At 37.5% G+C, this 21005-nt stretch overlaps 1 protein-coding gene across 1 annotated transcript in view; it reads right to left on the reverse strand.

The window, feature by feature from the left end:
- Positions 1-21005, reverse strand: part of LOC145662724 (chitin deacetylase 7-like) — a 234483-nt gene that overhangs the window by 114340 nt on the left and 99138 nt on the right. Inside the window, exons 2-3 of the mRNA XM_081728588.1 lie at positions 20041-20237; positions 1286-1553 (exon numbers count right to left, since the gene is read on the reverse strand). Coding sequence (XP_081584714.1) covers positions 1286-1553; positions 20041-20237 — 465 coding nt within the window. The remainder of the gene's footprint in view (positions 1-1285; positions 1554-20040; positions 20238-21005) is intronic.

Below are 21005 nucleotides of genomic sequence, written 5' to 3' on the forward strand. Positions count from 1 at the left end.
TTACATTACAACTATCAAACCTACTACGTACATGCAATTACTAAATAAATAATAAAAAATCACATTTACTGTATACACGAACAACATGCACTAAACAGGTCGTAATTTCCCTAATCCCTAACTGAATATATGGTTTGAAAGAAAAAGAAAGTAAAGTCACTATTTCACTTTGTCTATTCTAGTTGGGCAGCAAACATGGCTTCCTAGTAAACAGAACTGGATGTTTCACTAACTTATTGTTTCTTTACGAAAAATGTAGATTTTTTCCCTTTTTTTTGGGGCTCCTACACAGCCTTCAATGTTCAACTATGAAATTAAATCAGATTTTTACCTGAATTCTATTAAAATCCTAGTCCTTTTACCGCAGATATGTAGGCGAAATTATAAGCTGCGCCTCGTAAGGTGTCTTCGATTATTCTGATAACATTGCGCCGAAAACGCCAGAGGTAGGAGAATTCCTCCAATCAGAACGAAAACTTTAGCCGCGGAAATTACAAAGCAAATAGAAATTTGGCAAATCCAGATATAACCGGATCTGAAAGTGACTATGGACTAATGAGAGGGGGTGAGGGAAAGATTAGGTACCTGACTAAATTCTACATTGGTCTGAAATTAAGAAAATTTATATCCAATGACGGAACTATGTTTCGGTATGACGTCAGAATGGTAAACCTTGTAACTATTCAACTTATATATCCGAAAATGGGATTTACACTTAATCAAAATATAAATAAAATATATTATTCAGTGGGAATATGGTTACTAATGAAACCTTTCGATTCATTATATTTAATTCGAAGTAAAGAGAGTAAATAAATCGTGTAACTAAACCGAGATTGGAAAAAAAATTACTAGGTACAGGGTGGGTAAAAAAAAGTTGCCATTACTTTCAACTGTAATGGTACATTACAAATTTCCAGTACATTTTCAGTATTTCCAGTATCGATACAAATTTACAGTAGATTTTCTCACTTCAAGTATTTCCAGTGTCAGTAGACATCCTGGATTATATCGTGCGAGTTTGTTAACATCTCGTGGATATCGATATCCCATTTTCTACTGTTAAAACATAAATGTATAGGGCCAGAAGTTACATAGGGTGCCGTTAGATTGCAGCAAATATTCTCCAGCGGTTGATATCTACCGGACGAAATTAAAATTTCTAGACGTGATTTATTGTCGTTGGCAGAGTGTATATCATATTCAATCCACCTACCCAACTAAGAAATACTGAAAAATTCGAAAGATGTAAATTATCATTCAAATAAATTGCGTTCTTTCTTACCTGTATGCTGGGATAATCTAAAGTATAAGGCCACAATGGAGGATTAGTGAATTGTTGTGTTGGCCAGGAGCAGTCGTATTGGAATCCAAAATCGTTTAGAACTTGGAAGGAGTCGTTGCCAGATAACTGGAAGTACGGTAAACGTATTCCTTTGACATCCGACTCAGGAATGTTAGCAAGATATGCTATCTGCTGTCTTTGCCCTACAAATTCTTTCTCAAAAGTGTCATAATCGGCTTTCCTCCAGTAGTCTGTGCTTGCTGTGTGTCTAAAAATAAAAGAAAATCGAGATTGAAACAAACAATACTGAAGTAACTTACATACAAATATACATATACAAAAGGCATATGGCTGATATTATAACCTTTCACACCATCTTATCAACAATGATGTAATTCTGTCCATGTTTAGGCGCAATTCGTTTCTGTAATGAATATTTAGTTTCATGTCAGAATAAATTTCGCGTTGCCATGGCGCAAACCGATACGAAATAGGGAATCGGATGTTTTGCTGATGACGTGATGGCCTCCCACGGAAGCAAAATCATGGAAATTGAACCAGATCGTTTGATCGCTACGTGTAGCGACGTCATACGCATAATTTGTAGACATTTAATAAGTTAAATTATTAGCTTTCCATGTAAAAGTAATCAATAGGAATTGAACTACATCGTTTCATTGCATTCGATTGTCAACAATCATAGTTTGATTACCACACATAATAACGTAATAAGGAATTATATAAGGAGGCTAAAGTTAAACTGTAAGACCCCACTGAAACAAAATTGGTCAGATCGTTTGATCGTCGTTTGATAGCATTTGAACGCTACTCGTGGTGACTTAATACGCACAGTTTTGTAGGGGAAGCAAGCAAGTTAAACCCATGAAAGTAAAATTGATCAAAATTAGGCCATATCGTTTCATCATCGTTTGATCGCATTTGATTGTTGATAGCGTTTGATCGCCATGCATATTGACGTAATAATCATAATATGCAGATAGTTAACAAGTTAACCTGTTAGGCCTCTTGAAAGGAAAATTAATCGAAATTGGGTCAGATCATTGGATCACAACCATTGTTTGATCGCAATGCATAGTTATGTAAAGTGAACTTTTTGTAGGGAGAGTAAAGAAGTTAATCGGTTCTCCCTATAAAAGCAAAATTGATCTGAATTGAGCCAGATCGTTTGTTTGATTGTCGTTCGAACGTGTTTCATCGCCACATGTAGTGACGTACGTGATACACATAATTTTGTAAGGCGAGCCAACAAGTTAGCATGTTTTTCCCCCTATGAAAGCAAAATTGATCGATTTTTTCCGTATGATCGACCCGCGTAATGACGTAATACGAATATATTTAGGGGAGGCAAACGAGTTAACCTGTTAGTTTCCATGAAGCAAATTGCGTTTAATAGTCAGCAATCACAGTTTTAATCAGCACGAGTAGTGACGTAATACGCGCATATTTATATGAAAGGATAATTAGTTAACCTGTTCGTCCCCAATCGTAAAATTTATTAAAAAATAGGCTATTGCACTTGATCACGTTCAGTCGCCAATCATCAGCGTTTGGTCGTCACACGCAGTGGCGTAATATGAATAATTCGTAGAAAGTTAAGAAGTTAACCTGTTCAGACCAGTTCAAGCAAAATTGATTGAAATTGGGATATATCGTTTGATCATGTTCGACGCCAACAATCATTTGGTCACTACACATAGTGATGTATTAAGCATAATTTTGCAGGAGTTAACAAGTTAATCTGTAAGACTCTATAGAATCAAAATTGATAAAAGCTGCCCAGATCGTTTGATTGGATTTGATCGTCAAAAGCCATCGTTTGATTGCTACTCGCTGTGTATAATTTTGTAGGGGGCTAACAAGTTAACAATCAATGAACAAAATTGAATTGAATTAGGCCAGATCGCTGAAACAAAATTGGTCGATGTCTTATGACATTTAAACTTCAACAACTATCAACGATCTGGCCCAATTCCAATCGGATCTGCTACCATGGAGGTGTGGCGATCAAACGATGGTTATTGACGATCAATTGGGTTCAAACAATGTTTCAGTGATCTGGCCCAATTACGACTAATTTTCCTACAATTAGGCGATCAAATGATAATTGTATGAGATTAAACGACCTGGTTCAATTTTGATGAATTTTGTTTACATGGGGTCAATATGTTGAAAGTTTCTTCAAAGAAATGGAAAATTACAATAAACATAACACAAATTACAAAACTACGTTGGAAATTCAGGATGTACAGAAGTTAACAGGGTAAGTTGTTAGCCCCCATAAAATTATGCGTATTACGTCACTACGCGTGGCAATTAAACGACGATCAATTGACCTGGTCCAATTTAGATCAGTTTTTTTTTCGTAAGGACTAACAGATTAACTTGATAGTCCCCTACAAAATTATGCATATTACGTCGCTATATGTAGCGATCAAACGATGATCGACGTATCTGGCCCAAGTCTAATCAATTCTGTTTCCAAAAGGTCCAATGGGTTATCTCCTTAATACCCTACGAAGTCGTGCCTATTACGTCACTACGCGTCGTGTTCAATCGATGGTTTTGAGTATTAAACAACAGTCAAACGATCTGTTTCAATTTTGATCAATTTTGCTTTAATGGGGAACTAATACGTTATTAATTTCCCTGCTAAGAAACGTATATTACGTCAATATTTATGGCGCCATTCGCTGATTGTTCGCAGACAAACGCTAGCAAACGAGCTGCCCCAATTCCGATCAATTATTCTTGCATGGATGAGTTAATAGGCTAAACTATTAGCCTGCCTATTATGTCACTTGTCGATCAATCGATGTATTGTTGGCGATCAATTGACGATCAAGCAATCTGATCCAATTTCGAATAATTTTACTTACATGGAGGGCTCCTAAACTTGTTAGCTCCCACAATATTAAGTGTGTTACGTTACTACGCGAAGCGATCAAACGACTGTTGTTGACGATCACCGCGATCAAACGACAATCAAACGATCTAACCACATTTCGATCAATTTTGCTTCGATTGCGGAGAAGTTGTTATCATGTTAACCCTTTATCAAGGATGGTCACTAAGCGGGGCGAAAAAACGCGATCAAAAGTTTAACTCAATTTGAATTAATCTTCCTTTTCATGAAAGGTTAATAGGTTAAGTTGTCAGTTCCGAAGACTAAATTATGCGTATTGCGTCATTATGTGTGGTGATCAAATGTTGATTATTGTCCATCAACCGCGATCAAACGATAATCCAACGATCTGGACCAACTGCGATCAATTTTGTTCGCATGGGTGTAACAGGTTATCTTTTTAACTTTCCTTTAAAAAAATGGACATCACGTCACTACGCGTCAGTAGCAAAACAAAATGATTGATGGCAATAAATGGCGATTAAACGATCTGGCCCAATTCCGATCAACTTTGACTACATTGGAGCGAAGAGGTCAAAACTTGTTAAGCTTGTTACAAAATTAGCTTGTAACATCATTGCGCGTTGAGATCAAACGCTGATCGAATACGATCAAACGATCTCGCTCAATTTTGTTCAATTTTGCTTTCATTGGGAGAAAGATTAAGTTGTTAACTCCCCCTACGAAATATGAGTATTACGCCCCTGCACATGGTGATCAAACGATGGTTGTTGGTAAGCGATCAATCATAATGAAACAATCTGATCAAATGCCAATCTATTTTGCTTCCATGGGGCCGAACAGATTAACTTGTTAACTTTCTACAAATTAAGCGTATTACATCACTACACATGACGATCAAGTGGTGATTCCTGGAGATCAAACGACGATCAAATGATCTGGCCTGATTTCGACAATGATGAAACGCGATCAAACCAAATGGCCTAGTCCAGTTCTGATCAATTTTGCTTTTAGGGGGAGAGGGTAACAGGTCATCGGTGATGTTTTTGTGTTTGCACTCACCAAGGCTCATCTTCTTTGGTCATAATAAATATCTATTTTAGTTGGTGGAAAATTTTACATCTCATTGGGAAATTGCGTGGTTTCGAAATTTTCTTGCTATGAAATTGTAATAACTGTGTTACAGCTCTGCTACATCGTTTACGAACATTGATCTTCCCATTATGTTTGTGGTTTGTACTAACATCTATAGTATAGCAGACTATCTTGTCAAATTTTACTTCTTGTACATCAATTGGGAAAGTTTATTTCTGTATTATTATTAATAATAATATAGCCATATAGTAATAATATTAATATTACGTCCACTTATAATGCTGATAATAGATCTGGTTGTTAAATTATATGATTAACACCACTGCCTACATGCAGGAAAGATATTATTGGACACCTGCCTGTTCATCTGTCCGCTCGTGCGTATACAGAATAATTGCTTATCTTTATCGGAGCAAAAACCAAGGTTTTAGGACTTTTAACATAAATAAATAAAAGAGGAATTTGTATATAGCAAGCACATACATTGTTTTACATAGTAACGTGGAATAATTTTAATTGCAAACTGGACAGTTTCATTAAAAATAGTTAAAGTATATAAAATACAAAAAAGTATCTTACAATTCTCGGTGGGAACTCATTTATTACTGATACCATGTTAAACTGTACTTCGTCATGTGGTCTCAGTACTGAAAGGCACGCTGCCACCCTACAAATCTTATCAAGTATATATATATGACAAAAATATTTGTTATCTTATAATTGTATTTTAATAAAGACTACATATTCTAACAGTCCCACATCCTCTCTTATATGTTCAAAAAATCCTTGCAGGACATTTTGAAATTCACAACCAGTTCGACTTCTGCTTTTGTTAGTTCAAGTATCTTCTGTTCCTGACGTTAGTATATCACGATCGACCATAATTACGACATGATCGTGATGGTGTTGACAGAAGAAGACTAAGATTTCAAAACCAAATTATTCTCAAACATGAGATTGAAAAACTGGAAATAAAAGGCCAGCTTGGATAATTTCTTTGATTTAAGTAAAAGCGGAAGAGATCGATCTATAGCTAAAATAAAAGCTTATATTGTAAAACGTGCCACAAGAACGTAAAATTTGCGATCCTTCCGAAAATGGCTCTAAATTTTATTAATAGCTCTATAATACGGCCTAATTCATTTCTCTTGAAAGAATTCACAAGTGGTAGTTTACTCTGTTTAAGTACAAAACCTCATGGCCAGAAACTCGTGGCGAAAACCTCGCCGCCCTAAACCTCGCGTCTTAAAATCACATCTCACCTAAAATCTCGCCCGGCCAAAACCTCGCGGTCCTAAATCTCGCGACAAAGAATCTCGCCTGGACTGAATTAAGCCTTTTCGATCAAAGCCAAAGATATTTATTTATGTTGTATTCAGGTGGAGAAACGGTGGCTCAGTGGTAGAGCACTTATCTCTGGTCCGGGCGTTCGATCCCGGCCAAGTAAGTTTGAGATGGACAACATCGTGCTCGTGGGTTTTCTCGGGGTACTCCCTTTTCCTCCCACTTTCTCATCCCACCATCATTCATCATCTTTCATTCGCTTCCATCATCATTCACTATCTTTGATCATCGTCTCCCTTAGCCTAATAGGCATAATCGTGGGACGTTAATCTTCTATTGAGATTCTGAACACGTATATGAAGTTTAATGCTTGTTTTATTCAGTGTAGGCACCCTATGATCAACTCCATTAATTATCTTTAATTAGGCCTTTCTGATCAAAGTCACACATAAACTTTTTTCTTGTGTTGAGATCCTGAACACGTATGTGAAATTTGTCAGTTGTTTTATTCAGTGTAGTTACCCGAGACTTCGAATCCACGAATTGGAAATTATGAGTTTATTTTACATGTATATTGTGCATTAATTTAAATTAGTCAATATTTTTGCGCTTCTAATCTCTAAAGTACACATGTTACTTAAGTCTCTTCTTCTTCTTCTTCTTCTTCAATTTTTCCTCCTCCTCCTTCTTCTTATTATTAGTCTAGTATTATTTGTAATACGGAAGTGAATATTAAGAAACTATGGGTAAATTTTATGGAGATGTTTCATCTCGCAAGGTTTTGGCTAAGTGTGATTTTGATCCGCGAGGTTTTCACCAGGCGAGATTTTGGCCCACGAGGTTTTGGTCACTCGAGATTCTGCCCAGGCGAGATTTTGACCCGCAAGATTTTGAAAGGCGATATTTCAGCCGCGAGATTTTATCCATATTCCAGTTTACTCTTGGGAATATGTTGTCTTCGGACGAGTTTTTCAGAAACATCTTAGGCAGTTTTGTTCATATTTCACACAAACAAGCATATCCATTTATACAGGGCGTAGAAAAGTTCTATGCCATAGACCAAATTTGTTATGAGTACAGATACGAGAAATTGTAAAGAGAGCAAAGTTGATGTAATTGTAAATTTTCAATGTTGAAACTTTTTAAATCGAACAAACCGTTTTTGCTCTACACTGATACCCGCCCCTATCATATTGTAAAAGCAATGTTATTAGTTATAGTGTTACAGTAGAAGCATTAGATCTCATTCGTGGCTAAGCGCTTAGCGTACGCGCCTTTTTCGTGGGAGACCCTGGTTCGATTCCCAGCGGGAACTCATATGGTTCGGACTCCACGTTAATCAGTAGGTCCCGTCTCATATACCCTGTTGAAAGGCACTTTAAACTCCAAATCAACTCAACTGAATAGAAGCATTACTTCACGCAGTAATTGAACGAAAAGCATAAGAAAAATATGCTGTAGGGAAGAAACAGAATACTACATATCTCAGGTGCACTCATTAGAATTTTGGGATGTAGGTGCGAGTAGCCTTTAGAGGGATGAAACAAATTGAAAGATATCTGGAAAACAGTATCCATCTTGTTATATATAAAAAACAATGCAGCTATTACTACTTATTACTGCAATTATTACCTCCTCTTGCTACTTACTACTACTGATACTCTCTAGTATTACATAATAATAACATTACGGAGTATTAACTAATACTAACATTAAAAGTCTCGCACTCGTACTGGAATACCGCCAACCAAGAAATAATGTATTGGCATCCAAAGTACGTACTGTATTTCTGCAACTATCATCTTTGAATCGCAGGAGACCCCTCCGTCATGAGTTTATGTTATTTTTGTTAACGGTCCCTACAGAACGCTAATGTTATTGTCCCCGGAATTTGTGCCCGTACCGTACCTACAGCTGAGACAACTTTCCAGCATGAGGAGAGGGGTATATCTCCCTCTGGCATTTATTGCAATTTGTGGCCAAGTAGCGGAAGTGGCAGGGGTGTAGCCACGGAGGGGGAAGCATCGGGGCCAGCCCCCCCCCAAATGATTTCCTGGCTTCCCCAAATGACCAGCTTTTAAAACATCATTGTAAGATTACCTGGCTTCAGTCACTTAAAAATAACAAAGTTTACATATAATTAATAATTTACGGTAAAATAGTATGGAAAAATACTATTTTACCATACCAATTGAAAAATTGTATGGTATGTCCTCCTTATACCAATCGGAAAACAGTGTGATTTGTTTTTTATTTTATTTTTTATTTTTATTTATTTATTTATTTATTTTTTACAGCAGATTACACAATTAGGGATGCGCACGAGTCGAGACATGTCTCGAATCTCGACTCGACTCGACTCGAATTCGAGTCGAGATTCGAGTCGAGACACACTTTGTAAAATTCGAGACGAGTCGAGACAAACGTGTTTCTCGACTCGAATTTTCGAGTCGAGACACGAGTCGAGTCGAGACACCTCATAAAAATCTCGACTCGACTCGAATGTCTCGAAAATTTTTCTAAAACTTTTAATATTATTATGAAGAAATTTTTCACTCAGGAACAGCCTTGAAACCAATTCCAGCATTTATTACTTTAGAAAGGTACAGAACGCATAAATTTAATAGTTAATCTTCCGAGATCAAGATTTAATTTTCAGCTCAATTCAGTTAATTAAAACTAGTAAATAATGTCGTGATATTTGATTGTACTTCAAATATAATAATAATAATAATAATAATAATAATAATAATAATAATAATAATAATAATAATGATAATTGATTATCTAGTTTGTATAAAACTATTATCCGTAACCTATATCTAGTCTGTATAAGAACATTGCAATAAAGTGAACATCATAAATTCTCTGAATGAGCAATTGGCGGTCTATAGTAATTTAGCATAGTTATAACTATTGTGTTTTTATTTCCATGAACGCCATAGGGCTACATAACTTCTGGACAGGGCCGGATTTAGGGGGGTGCAAAGGTGCACGCTACCCCCCCTTTGTTGTAAATATACCTATCTAAAATGAGAAGCTAGCAGTGAAAATACCGCGACACTGGTGTGTCGTGAATGGGCCACTGGTGTACCGCGAGCATATCAAAACAAAATTATTAATTCTATAGCAATCAAATTTGCAAAACGTAGGGGAAAATGTATATTTGTTTGCACATTTCTATCAACCTCTACTATGAATATACAATTTTAAGTTTCATGCCGTGTTACTTTTCTGTATATTTCTAATGTTGAAAAAAGTATTTGTTATTGTTATGTCCATTATTTCTTCTTTATCGTTACAGACTATTTCGTAACTTGAAAATTTAAAATATTCAATCCTTTATTTACATTTAAATTATTTACATTTGTGTTTTAAAAGTAAAATAGATTTATTTGTCCGTTCGTTATTTAATGATCTTCATTCTTAGTAAAAGGTTGGATACAGTTTTCGAAAGAGTAAGCGCATTTTTAATAACCTGAGTCCAACATTTCATTGCAGTTGTTTTCTCCTTTTAAATTAGAATGAAAAATAAGCATAGTGATTTACCACGAGAAAAACCCAGTGATCGAGCTTTCTTCTCTGTGCGAAGGAGATAAGTAATCAAAGAAAAAAATACCAGTGTGTTTTATATTTACAAATAATAATATCTATAAGTGTGCCGCGAGAATTCATGTTACACCCGTAGTGTGCTGCAAGTTGAAAAAGGTTGGGAAACGCTGGTTTAGCGGAAAGAATAATTGGTACACTCCCTCCTCCCTGCTCTCTCTCTGTCTAGTATATTTTCTTTATTTTATTGTCTCCGAAACACCATTCCAGACAAATGCTTTTCGGTAGAAAAGTTAGAAACAAACCATCCCACTCTTGGACAAAGTGGGCAACATGCGGTAGTCAGGTCAATGAACCTGCTTTGGAAATTTTCGTGCAATTTAGGTTACTGAGAGGGTGTAGTTTCTTCAACTATGCCGCCTTCTACTATGGCACGTGCCATAAATAAGTCATCGTCTGATCGTATGGGAAACACCGCTAGTTGTCCTTGCCTGACATCTGTTTTATATTCATATTAGCCAGTAACAGCAATAAAGGGCGCGCATACCCAGGGGTGCGGGGGAGCATACTTGAGGGGGCCTCTACAACGCACGCTCAGCAAGGCACCTTTTACTTGTCATTTATAATTTTAATGCATTTTGAAAGCGTTTCTACACAGCTTATAATTAATTCTAACAGTTTCACAGAATTAAACCAGTTGAGAATGCTCCATGAGCATTGCCAGAACGAACTTAAAAAGAATGGAGATATGGAGCGGGAAGGAAAACTTTCATTGTTCCTACCTCGCAAAAATTAGTAAAATATTATTTCTCTATGACTTACAGTTCTCGAGATATGGCTGCTTAAATATCTAGAAATTTGAACTTTTTGGCCAGTATTTGGGGAACGGTGGCCAGTTGGCCAGTAGACAGTTAATCAGTGGACACTGGTTATTATTTGGTATTAAAATGTTCACCACCCTCTTAGGTATTGATCAACACCAATATGATCTCTCTACAACTTACGGCTCCCAAGCTATGGCTCGTTAAATATCTACAAATTGGCCATTTTTGGCCAACATCACGGGAACGGTAAGTCATAGAGAGATGATATTGGTATTAATCAATACCTAAGAGAAAGGTAAACAATTTGGTACCGATATTAATTCGTGGCCACTGGCCATTGGCCAAACCAGTGGCCACCGGTTACTATTTCGTACCAAAAAGTTCACCATCTTCTTAGGTATTGATCAACATCAATGTCATCTCTCTACAACTTATGGTCCCTGAGCTATGGCTCCTTAAATAGGTATAAATTGGCCATTTTTGGCCAATATCACGGGAACGGTAAGTCATAGAGAAATGATATTGGTGTTAGTCAATACCTAAGAGGATGGTATGCATTTTAGTTCCGATGTTAATTGGTGACCACTATACAACTGGCCATTGGCCAAACTAGTGGCCAATTGGCCAGTGTTAATCGGTTACTATTTGGTACCAAAATGTTAACCATCCTCTTAGGTAATGAACAACATCAATGTGATCTATCTGTGACTTATGGTTCCCGAGATATGGCTCCTTAAATCTCTGGAAGTCGGCTATTTTTTGGCCAATATCTTGGGAACGGTAAGAGTGACGCGAAAAAATTAATCACTTTTTCTGATAGTTTTTGAAGCTCTATCAAATACACGGTTCAAAATTGAAAAATCGCAAATAACAGACAGACAGACGGACAGACAGACAGACACACAGACATAGAGAATTCAGTATCGAACTTTTTAAGTTCGTTGATAATGAAGTAATAATTAAAATCAAATAATGAGGAATGACTGTGAACATGAATGTCAGGTTCCTCTTTGCGATTTTCCAAAGATTTTATTTTCCAGTGTAATATTTGCATTTTATTATGTTAGTCTATAATGCCATATTTTCGATATCGTGTATCTTAGACTAGAATTACAGTGTATTACAATAAATTATCGTATTTACCAGAAATATCTTCCAAGAAAATAATTCGAGATATAACAACTTGTTATTTGAAGAAGACAGTTGCTTACTGACAAGGGAGTGGCTCCACTGAGATCCGAACGAGACAATTGTGTTCGCATTGGATATGTTATAACTAGACGAATCCCGAAGTTATACGTGTCACCGGGCGGGATATCGTGAGTTACAACATATTCAACGAAATTAAAAAGTTCGTTACTGAATTCTCTATTTTGTACACTGCATTAGATAGAGCATCAAAAACTATCAGACAAAATGATTAAATTTTTCGCGTCAATCTAACCGTTCGCAAGATAGTGGCCAAAAAATGACCGATTTACAGAAATTTAAGCAGCCATATCTCGGGAACCGTAAGTCATAGAGAGATCATATTGGTGTTGATCAATATCTAAAAGGATGGTGAACACTTTGGTACCAAATAGTAACCGGTAGTCACTGTCCAACTGGCCAGTGGTTTGGCCAGTGGCCACCAATTAATATCAGAACAAGAATGTTTAACATTCTATTAGGGATTGATTACCACCAATATCATATCTCTATGGCTTACCGTTCCCGTGATATTGGCCAAAAACATGGCCAATTTCTAAATATTTAAAAAGCTATAGCTAGGAAATTACCTGCTAGAATAGTTTGAACCGAGTCATTTGTTCGGAAACGATTGGGTAAATGGAAAACTCGGTGAACATGTATCCCATCATTTTAAAGGCCACACTTTTTTGGGGTAAAAAGTTTGTCCCAGGGTTCCCCGCAGGGCCCCAGACGGATCCAACTAAAAAGTTTCAAATGGCAAGGGGGGTTCAGTAGCACATCGTTTGAAATCTGTTGTAAACTGAAGGAAAATGGAGCAAGTCTCGACTCTCTACGACAACCCTGTGCAAAATGGCGGCGGGTCAAAATGAAAACAAAAACTTAATTGAAAAGTCCACGGCCACTCGTATAAATCGAAAATGGTGAGACAAATGTAAAAACAAGAAAGGACGTGTGGCATTACGAAATCGAGCTAAAGAGAATTTCACAGTAAATATCAAGCTCAAGCTCGAATTAGTGAGAAACTTGACTAGTGTGATCCTCATTGTGATTAGCGAACGCGAGCTCCATTGAGGATAGAGAGCATGAGCCCGAGTGAGTCACGGTTGCAAAATTACCAATTTTACTTCTTTCTTTCTTTTCTTTTCTTTTCTTTTTTTTCCTACTCCAATGCGTAAGGTTTATGAACAGCAGAAGTGCTTGCTAGAAAGACTTTAATTAGCATTGCTTGAATTATCCATAGACTAGGAACTGCTTTGATATCTAATGCAACTTACGTTCGCATTTTAACAATTCAGGTTGTAATTAAAACCTTGAATACTGAGCAGATGAGCACGCAGAATGTTTTGTTTGGGTGTATTTCTTACACGCAATTAATTCTTCGTAAACAAATACAACTCTATAGTATCTGAAGCGGCTTGAGTTGGATTGAATGAAAACGTGAACATGTATTCGAACTGCGCAATGTATTGTTAATTATCATGAACTGGAACAATTAGAAAAAAATGGAAGCGCGACTGATGAGCACCAAACATCAAAATTTCACAAGGCATGGTCAAAGCTCACACCTCAAAGACCAGAAAAAAAGATTGCTCCATCAACTAACCGTTGTCTTGTCCAAGTCAGTTGCTTCTTTTCATTGTGAAATTTCCTGCAAGTTAATCAGAATGTTGAAAATTTCCTACATTTTAAATTTATTTAGTATGTACTGATCAGTCAGAACATTATGACTACCAACCTACTATCGATATAATTTCCGTCCAGGCGATATCTGTGTCACCTGCCGACGAATGCCTGCTAGTCAGTCACGCGTACGGTGCATGCAGTATCAGTGAGAGTGCTGGCCGTGTGTAGAATGGGGAAGGCGCGCGTTCTGAGTTTGACCGAGGGCAGGTTGTAATGGCCCGCAGACTCGGCAGGAGAATTTCGGAAACTGCAGGACTTGTCGGATGTTCGAGGAGTGCTGTGGTGAGTGTCTTCAACAAGTCGCGAAACCAAGGGAAAACGACGTCCAAACGTCGAGGGGTTGGGCGCCCCCACCTCATTACAGATGTCGGACGTCATAGGCTGGGCAGACTGGTAAAACAAGACAGGCAGCGAACTGTGGCAGAACTAACATCATACTTTATTACTGGGCACAGTACAAGTGCGTTTGAACACACAGTGCACCGAACACCCCTAACGATGGGCCTCCGAAGCCCATGTCCCATCTATGTGCGAATGTTAACACCACGACATCGGCAACTACGACTGAAATGAACACATGACCACCGTCATTAAACCTTGGCACAGTGGCAGAGCGTTTCATTGTCTGATGAATCCCGATACCTTCTTCATCATGACGATGGGAGGGTGCGAATCCGTCGTGTTTCAAGAGAACAGTTCTTTGACACCTGTACTGCGGGACGGAGACAAGCTGGCGGTGGCTTAATTATGCTCCGGAAAACATTCACGTGAGCATCCATGTGTCTAGTGAAGGTCGAGCAAGGCACCATGACGGCCAAGGCGTATCACACACTGCTTGCAGACGACGACCATGTTTCCCAACGGTAGTGGCATTTTTCGAAAAGATAATGCACCATATCGCAAGGCCAGGAGTGGTTCGAGGAACACAGGGGCAAGTTCCAAGTGATGTGCTGGCCGCCCAACTCGCCTGATCTGTCCCTAATCGAACACAAATGGGATGTGATTGAACATGACTTCAGAGCGTATCGCCCCTCTCCCTGGAATTTACGGGAATTAGATGACCTGTGTGCAAGGGCGCCGATCCTGGGGGACCGAGGGGGGCCGGACACTCCCAAAGCTCATGTGAGCCCCCGCATTGTATTTATGAATATACAATATTTGGCATAATTTGAATACAATTTGTCTTAAAATCCTCATATATATGCCTTCTGCATCTGAATGCCCCCCCCCCACATTTACAGAAAAATCGGCGCCCTTGCCTATGTGTACCAATCAACTCTCTCCAGTGACTTTTCAAGGGTCATTGCGTCCATGCCAAGACGCGTCGCCATTGTTATCCGTGCCAAAGTTGGACACACTGACAATAAGGTAGGTAGTCATAATATTCTGGCTGATGTGTGCGTATATTTTAACTCGTATATTTTGTCTCGACTCGAATTCGAGTCGAGTCGAGTCAGAGTCTGTCGAGTCGAGACACAAGTCGAGACAGAAACATATTTTCGGGTCGAGACACGAGTCGAGACAACATTTTCTCGAGACGAGTCGAGACAGGCTTAAATCTCGACTCGACTCGACTCGAACGCATCCCTATACACAATTTACTGCGATTCATATTTGACACTTTGAAGACAAACGTTTCAACAAGGTACTATAAATACTACCATAAAACAATGGTACTAAACTGATTTGTAATTAGGCCTGCATTACATTTTTTATATGCTGTAACTAGTATTATAAAAAACATCTATATCAGATAGAAAATCTGGTGAAAAACGTTTTTCAGTATGAATTTCAATCAATCGGTAATTTTCAATTATTTTTACATGTCACTATCCACCTTGTACTAATGGGGACTGAATTTGGATTTAAACGGCATCGGAAGTGGCACTGTTCATATCAGTCACTCCGAAAACTATGATTCGACATTAATATTGGTCACTCTCGATCATTTTTGTATATCTTACCCTTCTCTTCAAAATGCACCTTCAAAGTGAAGCTATAAAATCTATCCCAGGCCCGAACCTCATCTACGTTGAAAATTTAATCGAAATCAATCGTGTGGCTCAAGAGTTGTTACAAATGTAGTCACTTCATTATATATATATATATATATATATATATAGGCTGAACGGTAACTACGTGGACAAACTAGGGCGGGTGATAGTACATCTAATAAGAAGCAAAAAAGTCCTAGTGAACATGGGGGAAATTCCGTCCCGTTTAAGAGTGACAGAGTGTTGAAAGCTGGGAGCATGAACTTCAGAGACCAACAGCTTAAAAACAATTCATCATAGAGAGTGCGGTTAAAAACGTCATTTAGAAAGTCATACCTACTATATTGAAAAATGCATGTTTGGAAACGTAGCTATGCGTGAGCACGGGATTCCCCAAAGGAACAGAGGGATTTCCGGACATGCTGTAAAGGAAAGAAGTGTCACACGTTGTTATTTAATCCCGTGCGCACACTAGAGTAGGTATGACTTTCTAAGTGATGTTTTTAACCGCACTCTCTACGATGTATTGTTTTTAAGCTGTTGGTCTCTGAAGTTCATGTTCCCACGCTTTCAACACTCTGTCATTTCTAAACGGGACAGAATTTCCCCCATGTTCACTAGAACTTTTTTCCTTTTTTTTAAGATGTACTATCACCCGCCCAAATTCGTTCACATAGTTACCGTTCACCCTGTATACATAGATATATAGATATATAGATAGATAAATAAAAAATTCCACTATTTTGGAAAGTTGGGAACTATAGCCTATATAAATTGAATCATACAGAAGGGATTCGAAGACGCACTAGACACCAGCATGACTGGTGAAGAACCCTGTGTGTATTACAATACAATTAAACTCCGATTTGTAGCTATCGCAGCATTGCATTTACGTCACACGCTTTTCTGGAGTTAGTTGTTAGTGATCGTAATCACCGCTATAAAATTCCTTCGCCTTCCCACTTCTGTCGTTATTTCTGAGAATATTATTTAAAACTTCTAATTCGAATCATTACCACTCTTTTCTTCGAAGAAGTTTCGCATGTGAAACAGAAGAAACTTTTTTTCGTGAAATAATATTTTCCACAACGGAATTATGCACGTTTTGCAGAGCTAAGATATTAAAAACCTAATTCGTCGGATATTTATGTCGTACTACTTTTTTTTATTATTATTTTTGGGTTTGAATATTTCTGAACAAATCGAGTTTATTCGCATTCTCGTACTGATATAGGAAAAAAAAAAAGAATTTGTAAAGTGGTAAACTGAAGTCCGTAGTCCAAAGAAGATGCTCCAAAGCTTGTTTACAAACGAGATGTCCCTGCTCCTTCACGTGTGCAGCCACTTCGTATCTGTGGTCGACGAGGGACAGAACTCTGCACCGTTAACACTGGCGGACTTCAAATGCACAAAGGATCCTGGATCTCGGAAGAAGAGGTTGATGTTATTTCTTTAAATCCTGTTTTAATTGCATCTTCCGCAGTACTTTCTCCTTGCCAATCACCAGTGACCTAAAATGATGGGTGCGATCTCCTTGTGGGAACGACAGTAATTTTGAAGAATTAGAATTGGTTAATTAAACAACCTTATGGGGATAAAATATTATTACGAGTCTACCATTTTCTAATACTTTGATTTGTTGGCGAAAAACGCTACAAATATATTCACAATAATATAAGCATTCTGTAATAAAAAGTTCTACCATTAAAAATAGTTTTTTTTATTGTAATAACCACTAAAATAATCAAAATAATGAAAAAACAAAAATCAAAAAGTGTTACGTAACAAAGGGCCTTGGCGTTACGAAGTGTGACAAGCAGGAGGGAGGGGGAAATAGGTGAAAAATAGCGTTACGTAACACGTGGACGGCCCCTGGAACAGGAAATGAGACATGGATGTTAATAAAATAGTTGTTTTTTTTTAGTCACAAATAATAAATAAATATTTTTGTCAGGAAATCTTTAAAAAAAATAAGTGAAAATTCAAAGAAAATAAGCCTTATATAGATAGGTTCTGTGTCTTAAACTAAAATAGTTACGCACAAAGGTATAACGTTTCGTCCAGGACAGTAATTATTGGTTCAACATAATAAAAACTACCTGGAATATAATTTATGGAGAAAAAGCAATAATAATAATAATAATAATAATAATAATAATAATAATAATAATAATAATAATAATAATAATAATAATAATAATAGAAGAAGAAGAAGAAGAAGAAGAAGAAGAGCTAGAAAACAGTGCTTTATAGTTTCCCGGAAGGAAACAAAAATTTTCCGGTTTTTTCAGGCCTCAAAACCACTAGCTGCAACATAATTTATTTTTGCTTTGTAGCTGCTCTCCCCTCAAAAACGACGGGCCCCTCCTACATTAACCTGCTGGCTACACCCCTGGGAAGTGGAATTAATAAATATTAATGAGACTACTAAACGCACTACAGCACGAAGTTCAGTTTGAAATACTACAGAATACGATTCTTTTTAAAAAATGGAAAAGCCAGAGAAATCAATTTCACCTTATATTCCTTTGTGGCAGTCGGACACAGATCTTTACACTTATCACAAAAAGCACTTTTTAAGTCAGATTATTGGGGGGACAGTCCCCCAAGGTCCAAGATTGGGGGCACATGTCCCCCTCGTCCCCCGGGATTTGCGCCAGTGGACGTGAGCTATATGTCTGTGTTCAGACCGTGAATAACATAATCTTAATAAGGTACTTAGGTACCAAAGTTAAATGGGAGTAACACAGACAGAAGAACAGAGTTCTTTCCGGGCTGGTAGTACAAAGCAGTGTCGGTAGATGGGTTGGAGATTCAATATGGCGGCACCATTACACAGTTGCACCAGAGAGAAAACTATGGAGTTATTTGATTTTTATGGGATAAAGGTATGAAACAGGTTGACATTCATCGGAAAACGAAGAAGTATGGGGACGTCTCCTGCCACAGGGGCAAGTTTACGAGTGGCGCAAGAAATTCACAGAAGTTACGATTTCGTTGATTGATGCTCCCCGTCCGGGTCAGACTCATCAATTTGTGACAGAGGAATTCTTTACCGCAGCAGATCGGCTTATTCAGGAAAACCAGGCATTTCACCCTGGCAGAAAACGGCTTCCTTGCTGAATATGGAGCTTCGGTTAAGCACAACACATAGTGCATGATGAACTCTGCTACATACGTATAAGTGTCCGCCAGGTGGGTTCCTCGGCACCTGAGACGTTATGAAGAAAATAATAAGAATTTTCTAGCTCACATTGTCATCGGGGTGAAAGTTAGGGTCACCATTTTCAACCAGAAACGAGAGTGCAAGCAAAGAATTGGGACATTCTCCTTCGCCGAAACCAAAGAAGTTTCGCAGGCACCCACTGCAGGTAAATTTATTTTGATTTTATTCTGGGATAATAATGGTCTATTCTGGAATTATACATGCACCCACGTACTACAGTGATTAGTGCCACCTACACCAACATTCTCAAGAACCTTTTCAAGCCATCAATGCACGTGCACCTCCCCCTTCGTTATAAATATATACTACGTAAAGTGAGAAGCTAGCAGTCAGTTTTGCAAATTCAATAGTTAATTTTCTGGAGGTTGAAAGAAAAGAATTCGTCGAGAGCAGACACTTAGCATTTCCAAAGGAATTCCTCATTTACATCACAGATGCCTAAAGGCATTTAAAAACCTCAAACTTAATTCAAATGTACTGGTAGTTATTGGTGCACCCTGCTCAGAGAATCCTGGATCCGGCCCTGGTAAGAATCTTTTCGGGATTAACTAATTAGATTAATGATAACTGAATCGAAATATGACCAATGGTTCTCGAAATGAGGTTGCATTATTACTTAATATTTGTTTTCATCAGGCATTTCAGGAAATGTTTGAACTTTTTAAATACAATTATTTAATTTTAAAAGAAATTCAAATGTTTATACCTAAGAACCCTGCTTGGGAATAGCTTGTTTGATTAATGAAAACCGCATCCAAATAATATTCACGATAAAATCTCGAACAACCTCATATACATATAGAGGTCAAACAGAGAGTCTATTTTTCCTTCCTTCTTTCTTTAAGTTAGTTGAAAATATTTATACTGTTATATGGGTTGTACAAGAAATAGTTTTACAATATTCGAACAAATTTGTAACTACTTCCACCGTGAAACCACTCACCTTACTGTAAGAAATAAACATTCATTTATACATAAATTAATACGGGTGTAGACAATTTGTATGAATGTTAGTTTATACTTACGTTATAGAATGAAGCGCTATCTCGTGTCCTCTGCGATGCAATTCATTAACTTTTGTGTAGTCTGTATAATCGTGACTGATGAAAAATGTCGCAGCAATAGGACATCCATTGGGGTTTATCCGGTTCGAGAGAATTGTCCTGTAGTATGTATAGTGAAGTATTGTTGTCACAGCCCCATCGAACGACAGTAACACCAACTAAAAGGAAAATAAAATAATTCTTGACAAGTGTAGCACAATTAAAAGAAAATTATAACATAAAATTTTGAGATTGAGATACAAACGGGAGATATTCGTATTAGTGCAAAAAAAAAAAAAAAAAAAAAAAAAACGCTTAAAAAGACATAATTTTCTTTAATACTTGTAAATACAATTTGCAGCTGTATCTCCTGTGTCTGCAAGGCTTATCACCTATGAGATTTTTTTTTTTTATAGCGGCCATAATTCAGACAGTGATGCTACATTCTAGCATTTCCGCTGCTACCTTGTCATATGCAATATAGATATGCAGCTTTTCTGCTTTAGAGATTATGCATAGCAATCGAAAATTGTAAATAGGCATCTCATTATTTTACAATTATCATAAAATCATGCTCAGAAATTTTGCCTTGGAATTTTTACTTAGATTTTGCCCATAGGAGTACTTTCATATTGATAGCACAAAGGGTTCTGTTTACACAATATTTTTTCGAATCCGTACATGACGGCAATAAGTAAGCCAATCAGAAGTCGCATGATATCTAATTGATATTGCATTATTTCCTTCTAAAGTGCCCCTTGAGTGACCTCCATTCTCATAATGTTTTTCCGTTTTATTTTGGGGACAACTAGTGAGCCCCTCATGTGGTTCGGATTCCACGTTAATCAGTAGGTCACGTCTCATATAGCCTCGCTGCTGAAAGGGACGCTAAACTAAAATCAACTCAACTAGTGAGCCCATGGTGCAGTTTTAGGATAAGCAACCGC

The sequence above is a fragment of the Thermobia domestica genome, chromosome 10 (assembly GCF_964235325.1).
Source record: "Thermobia domestica chromosome 10, izTheDome1.hap1.1, whole genome shotgun sequence".
In the NCBI taxonomy this organism is placed as follows: domain Eukaryota; kingdom Metazoa; phylum Arthropoda; class Insecta; order Zygentoma; family Lepismatidae; genus Thermobia; species Thermobia domestica.